This window comes from Quercus lobata, chromosome 11 (genome assembly GCF_001633185.2).
Source record: "Quercus lobata isolate SW786 chromosome 11, ValleyOak3.0 Primary Assembly, whole genome shotgun sequence".
In the NCBI taxonomy this organism is placed as follows: domain Eukaryota; kingdom Viridiplantae; phylum Streptophyta; class Magnoliopsida; order Fagales; family Fagaceae; genus Quercus; species Quercus lobata.
This window is the reverse complement of record NC_044914.1, coordinates 30257250-30264609: the sequence shown is the minus strand read 5'-3', so window position 1 is coordinate 30264609 and position 7360 is coordinate 30257250. Positions and strand designations below refer to the sequence as shown.

The 7360-nt window shown below is 32.2% G+C and overlaps 1 protein-coding gene across 1 annotated transcript; it reads left to right on the top strand.

Moving 5' to 3' along the window:
- The first annotated feature begins 4318 nt into the window (after positions 1-4318).
- On the top strand, positions 4319-7360 carry LOC115967847 (LIM domain-containing protein WLIM1-like). Its single transcript, XM_031087003.1, has 5 exons — positions 4319-4727; positions 6032-6128; positions 6257-6297; positions 6430-6513; positions 6779-7360. Exons 1-5 carry the CDS (start codon positions 4590-4592, stop codon positions 7001-7003), a joined length of 585 nt encoding a protein of 194 aa, XP_030942863.1. The 5' UTR covers positions 4319-4589; the 3' UTR covers positions 7004-7360.

The window sequence follows — 7360 nt, the reverse complement described above, 5'->3', positions numbered from 1 at the left end:
TTTTCTAGATGAGTAAATCAATCAAAAACATAATAACATAAGCATTAAAACCATAAAATAATTGTTAAGAGCATACCAATAAACGATTGGGTTTCACCCCTTACTTTAGCAAGGCTTTTAGCAAGCCATAGCACAAATAAAACTCTAAAAATTATATATAAAAAAACTTTAAGAAAACCTAAATTATGTTCTACAGCAGATCCCTCCTGAATTTTGCCCTAAAGAGCCTTTAAATAGGTCAAGGAATCCTATTACAAGTTGAATTCCCGTTTGAAAAAAAATCTCATGTTTTTAGACTTCCTTTAACTGACGTTTTTGGCCAATTTAACTTCAGAATTAGGACTTTTGGTGAACTACAAAGTTGTATTCCTTTAAGTTAACTTTCCAGCCCAACTTGAATTATCTTGATTGGACATCTGAGCCGAAAGTTATGCTCCAAATACTAACTGGTTCACAGGCTGGAATCCTAATCCAAATTGGACTTGGATTTGGTGCAAATTTCATTTGATTTCTTGCTCCAATTGGACTCGAATTTAATTGGATTGGCTTTCTTTGACTTCATCATGGTCCTTGTAAAAGTAAAGTCCATTAACTTTCTTCTTTGTTCAAATCCACTTATTTAATTTTATTATCCTACAAAAGACAAATTCATACATTAAAATTCAATTAAGCACAAAATTGATTATTCAGCATTATTCCAAAACCAACTATAAAATGCATGAATTAACTCAAAATAAGTATGATAATGCTTTCTAATTGTGATATAAATATGCAAAATTAAGCTATTATCAAATATATATAGAAAGGACAAATATGAATATGGGCTGGAATTTTGGATTTGTGCAAAAAATGTGTCAACCTACACTTAACCTACTAAAATGATGGGTTGTGTTAGGTTGACCCTAAGTCACATTGGTTGGTCTTTTTGGAGAAGTATTTTCTTGTGTTTTCTAATTTTCTTCTCTTAGTCAATACATCCAACTCTCTTCCCTTTTGTCAGTGAAAGTGAAAGCTTTGATGTGTACTTGAAATTGGTTTTTTGAATTCATACTTAATCCATTTATACAATGATTGTTATTATAAAATTTAAAGTTTTAATAACCCCGCAACTCGAACTCTTTCCTTCCCTCTAGACCCCCAAGCACTTTGTACATGGGGAGGTGCCAATTCAACTACAAGACCTTTGGCTGGAATTCAGCTTTGCTTTTCTTTTTTTGTGAAATTATTTGACTAGTGTATGGTTAAAATTAATTATCGGATCATAAACTTAAGGGTTTATGTATATAACCCAAATTTTATGTATAATCCAAATTTTTAACACAAGAGAATAGGAAGTGGCATTCATTTCTTTATTCTCTTGTATTAAAAATGAGAAATAGAATATACTCAAGTTTTCTTATTTATTTTTATGCAAAAAAATGTGGGCTATATCATAAATAGGAACCCGTTTAGTCTAAACCATTTCCAATATGTACGTTTTGACCAATACCCTCTAGGGTCAAACTCAAATCTGCCCTACTAGACCCTTTTGCTACACTAATAAGTGGAACATAGTCCAATTAGGCTAATTAAGGCCCATTAGATTTTGTTTTAGCTTGAAGCCTTGAACCAAGCATTCATCTATTATAGCTAGGCCTGTCCACAAGTCGGGTCGGATCAGATTTGTGCTCAACCCGCATCCGACCCGACCAGATCGAGTGGACAAAATCTCATCCCATCGCCGACCAAGAGGATGATCGGATCAAGCGGGTTGGAACTTCAACAAGCAGCGGGCGAGTCGGTCGGGGTTGAAGATATGGAAAACAATGAGAATCCGACATGAAAACGACGAGAATCTAGCATGAAAACAAAGAAAAAATGGCCAAAATCCTTTAAGTCTCTCCAAATCCGGCCAAATTTAGGCCATTTTTGGCAAGATCTCAGCTAGATCCGACAAAATCTCGCTGAGATCTTGACGAAAAAAAAATTTTGTGGGTCGGTCGGATCGAATTTTGGAGAAGGAAAACCGACACCCGACCTACCAAACTCGGGTTTTGGAGGAACAAACCCGTTGCCGACCGCCGAAGAAATCAGTTCGGTCGGCGGCGAGTGGGTCGGATTGGCCGGGTCTCTAGACAGCCCTAATTATAGCTCCCACTTGCAAAGGGGTGTCAATATGACACTTGGCCTTGATATGCAGCAGGGCATTAGGAGATCGCTTGATAACATGTACCCAAAAAATGAGTGTTAATGGCCCTTTTTTTTTTAACAAAATTTTTTCTTTAACTTGTTGAAGCGGCATGCTGTAACTGATAAAAGTAAAAATGGTCGTAGTTATAGGTCCATTATCATGTATTGTCATTTTAGAAAGTAGCAGAAAAAGTGTTAATGAGTGTTAATGGGTTTTCTTTTTTTCTTTTTTTTTCTTTTTTGGCTTAAAGACAATTTGAAAAGTTATAGGTTCTGAGTTTTCCATCCATTAATCAAGAACAGAAAAAGAGGAAACAAATGAACACATTTATAAAAGAACAAACTATACTCCAATCTCCAAATAGTAATACAGTAAGAAAGAAAGAAGCCAATAGGAATCCAGCTGGGCATGTCATGATTAAATCAAGTAATCAGTAACTTTAGACCCACCACCTTTAACAAAAGAAAACCCATCCTCGATTATCCTCCCCCAAAAATCAACAAAAGTTCATGATGATTCAGCTCCCTAATCTACTTTTATTCTTTTGATTTGATAGGGGAGCTGCCAAATCTTACTATTTTGTAGAATTTCATCATAATCAAAGGCAATTTTGTTATGATAATAATAAATAGTCAGTAAAGAGTAGTCATCAGAAGTTCAAATCTACCATTTGACATGATATCATAACCATGTTGCAAATTTTTTTTCCTATCACTTATTTTACTTTAACTTTGATGAACCTAACTTGGTGTGCCCAAAATAAGTTGGGTTATTTTAATAAACATGATGTCTCCTATTCTACAGGGAAAAAGATAATAAAGCAAAAGAGAAGTCCAAATTATCTAAGTGCGTGGAGGACCCTTGTGATGAATGAGTAGCTTCACTTCGAATGAAAATGGATACGTTAATTTATCATTACTAGTCTCTTCAAAGTCAGAGCTTTTTTCAATAAAATAAAATAAAAATGAATTATATTTCTACTAGTTATTATAATTTTTCTGGACAAAATTTTCTTCTAAATTGAGTGGAAGGAATCTCCAAATACCAGTTACGTGACGATTCAAAAGCCATTAACATGTATTATTAAAACAAGTCATATGACTTATTAAATATGTTATGTGACTAAAAATACATATGAATGATTTTTTATCAATCTTCACATTGTGAGTAATGAGTATGACAAATTTTCCTCCAAACCTAAATTTATTCTTTACTATATTTGTAGCTATAGAATTTTGCTTTAACCATTTAATAAACCAACAAACCATAATCTCTTTATAATAATATTTTTGTTTGTTTTTAAGAATTTCAACCTATGGTGTTCACTTCGGATGATTATCTTTTATTATCAGACAAAAACATCAATTAGTTATTGGTGCTCTTTTTAATAATATTAATGTACATTAGTTTGGAGTAAATGGATTTAATATTGTGCATTTATATTCCCATTAGTTTTTGTCAATATATATATATATATATATAGATTCCTATTAGCTTAGGGTGTGGTTCGAAATTAGAAAATTTAAGCTTTTAACTCTTGGTATTATTGTATTTTCCTCCCCCCCCCCAAAAAAAAAAAACTCTTGGTATTATTTTATGTTCCAATTAACTCAACTTGTAAAGTGCCTTGTCTATTAAAAACATTGATATGTTATTAATGCATATGCTTGCAAATAATTACTCCTTTTGTCTCAAATTGTTGGTCCTATTTAGAAAACTCAACTTTTTAATGGAACATAGTTTATTATCTTGTTTATTAATTAAAAAGATAGAAGTTTCCAAAAAATTACCCTTAAACAAAGTTCTCAAAAAAAATATATATATATATATATATATATATATATATTGCTTTGAGTGCTTGTATTTGGTAGGGACATAATAAGAAACTCCGTAAATTAATGACTTTTAATTTTAGAAAGATGACAAAATTTTAAGACATCTCAAAATAGAATACAAGACTAACAATTTGTCAATTTGGAACGGAATGGGTATATAGATAACATAATTAGAATGTATAACTATATCTAAAAATAAAATTATAAAAAAGTGGGGTAGGGAGCGGGTGTTATAAACATAGGATATATCATGTAGTTGCTTTAAATTCGGACAAAATGATTGCAAAATGGTCACTCCCATAAATTAGACTATAAATTTGGTTTCATGTTACCCGCAATTCACTACAACCCGCAATTCTCTCTCTCTCTCTCTGCTTTCCTTCTCCTCCTCTAGTTTTGCCTGCCTAGCTGTTTGTACAGAGGTAGAAGGAAAAATAAAAATAAAGAATTGGCTTGAGAGAGACAGCAAAGAGAGAAAGCAAAATTGTTGCAAAATAGACAAGACTAGCTCTCTCTCTCTCTCTCTCTCTCTCTCTCTCTCTCTCTTCTGGCTCTTGCTAAGGACTGTTTTGGATTAGGAATCAATGGCTAGCTTTGCAGGAACAACACAGAAGTGCATGGCTTGTGATAAGACTGTGTACTTGGTTGATAAGTTAACTGCAGATAATCGAGTGTACCACAAGGCCTGCTTTCGATGCCACCATTGCAGGGGTACCCTCAAGGTAACACTAGCTATATTTTATTTGTTTACTTGGATCTATCCTCCTTTTTTATATTGAGTTTGTTGGGAAAGATAAAAACAAAACAAAGATTGTAACATGGACAAGAATGATTGTTGTTTTGTTGGCAAACAAGGAAAGAGTTCATTATCATTGTCTTCTTGCATAGATCATGTACATGTGAATACAACATATATAGTCATTATTGATAGCTATGTCTTCTCTTGAAATTAAGAATCTTGTAGTTTAAGCAGTTAACATGTCCCAATGTTTCTGACGAAGATATCTAAATTTCAAATCTCTCATTCTCATGGTAAGTTATAACTATTGAATGATCATAAAATTAAAAAAAAAAAAAAAAATGTTTTCCTTCTTAAAATTGTCATTTTCCAATCAAGGATGGAATCAAAATTCACTTTTGATGGGCCAAAGAAACATATATATTAACATTGAATTAATATATGAGAAATAAAAAAAATACATATTTAATGTTAATAAAATATAAACAAAAAAAAAATCTAATATAATTACTTTTTTCTATAATTTAAATCAATCATTTATTAAAATAGAACTCAACCTTCTTTCAAATTTATTTCTAAATGATTGATTATGTACTAAATTTTGTAACAATTCCACTTTTAAATATATAAAATTTAGAAAATTATCTTCCTTTTTATTGTGACCCTCGCTCTAATAATATCGATAGTTGCAATTAGAAACTAAAAGAGTAGATATAATTAGAATTACTCTATAACCAAACTTTTTTTGAGAAAGCACTCTATAACCAATTGAATTCTTAGGAACAATTGAATTCTTGGAGGGAGTATAAATTTTGGGAACATTCATTAATGAGTGTAAATTCTCTAATGGACTGTTTGATTTGTATATTGAAAGGAAAATTGTTGCAAAATTTAGAACGAAATCAATTATAGATTAGTTTCGCAATTCAAAAGAATATTGAATTCTACTATGATAGATCATAAATGATTGAGGCAAATGTATTAAAAATAGTCTCTCTTTTTTTCTTTTGTTTTGTTTACATTTTATTAATGTTGTTTAGATGCTAATTGTATCCTTCATATATTAATTTAGTTTCAAATTTTAGTATATTTTATATTCTTGATTGGTCAAAATATTTTTGTCTATAGTTTGGCCCCAAGAGGGAAAAATCCGGTTTAGTTCCTGCTACAATGGATTTGTGAGATTTTTATTTTTATTTTTTTAATTATCTAATTTAATAAAGAATGTAGACAGTGTTAAGGATGAAAACAGTGAATACTTCATCATGTTGTATTCTACACTTGCAGCTCAGCAACTACTGTTCTTTTGAAGGGGTCCTATATTGCAGGCCTCACTATGATCAACTCTTCAAGCGCACTGGCAGCCTAGACAAGAGTTTTGAAGGTAAAGCCTTTTTTCTTATTTTTTTTTAAAAAAAAAATCTTTCTTTCTCTGGATTGATATAAATTCTACTTGTCAGAACTACTCTATAATGATACTCATTTTGTTCTTCTCTCTAAACATTCTTTCAGGAACACCAAAAATCTTGAAACCTGAAAGACAGGTTGATGAGGTAATCTCGCACTTGTGTTGAATCCTTTTTCAATGTTAATTTAAATGCAACGTTCATATTTCAAGTCAGTTCCACAGCAAACCAACCATTTGTAGCACTGCTTGCTGCTAACTTAACCCAGCTACTAAACAGAATGCTAAGGCAGTCTCGAATATGTTCGGGGGCACCAGAGAAAAATGTTTTGGGTGCAACAAGACCGTTTACCCAATCGAGAAGGTAACAACCATACGAGCACTTTCGAGAATGATAGGCATTATTTTAATGTACATGCAAAATATATATTACACTTTTAATGCTCATGTCCAATTTCTCAGAATTTCATTGTTTTTCATGACATCAACTTTCAATTTAAGCCAAAACCAAAAAAAAATTATATGCATTATACTATATAATTTAATTGAAATTGGCATGGCATATTGACATTAATTCTGTATTTAACAAACAGTTTATGAAGAACTAATGATGTTTATGTCCTCAAAAGGTTTCGGTTAATGGGACACCATACCATAGAAGCTGCTTCAAATGCACCCATGGAGGTTGCACCATAAGCCCATCAAACTACATTGCACATGAAGGAAAGCTCTACTGCAAGCACCACCACATCCAACTCTTCAAGGAGAAAGGGAACTACAGCCAGCTTGAGAGCAACAGCGAAAAGAACGAAATGACTGAGGTCACTGCTCAAGAAATTGCTGCTGAATCATAATCCACTTCAACAACGTCAAATCATACTTAAGTAATCTCCACTCTTCCCTAATAGTTTTACAATTGTGTCTTGCTTGTAAAATAAGGTCCGTTTTATGAACTTATGCGGGTTCTGATGTACTGTTGGGGATTTTGATGTGTAAGGACAAGTGAGTTCAGATCAGATGTGCCGTGTTATCAGTTGTGACTTGTTTCATTCTCTCAGCATCTGCATACAATATGAAGTTTCTGCTTGGGTTGAAATATCATCAGATAGATTTATTAGAAAATTACACTTTTCTACCTGTTGGATAAGCAACTTTTTTCTACCATGTTTTAAGTAAATTCAACAGTGCCTAAGGATATCAGATTTCATTCT

Excerpts from the sequence above, each read along its gene's own strand:
- LOC115967847 (XM_031087003.1), top strand. The coding sequence starts at position 4,590 with ATGGCTAGCTTTGCAGGAACAACACAGAAGTGCATGGCTTGTGATAAG. Across the intron at positions 4,728-6,031 it reads ATTGCAGGGGTACCCTCAAG|CTCAGCAACTACTGTTCTTT; the intron begins GTAACACTAGCT and ends CTACACTTGCAG. Across the intron at positions 6,129-6,256 it reads CCTAGACAAGAGTTTTGAAG|GAACACCAAAAATCTTGAAA; the intron begins GTAAAGCCTTTT and ends ACATTCTTTCAG.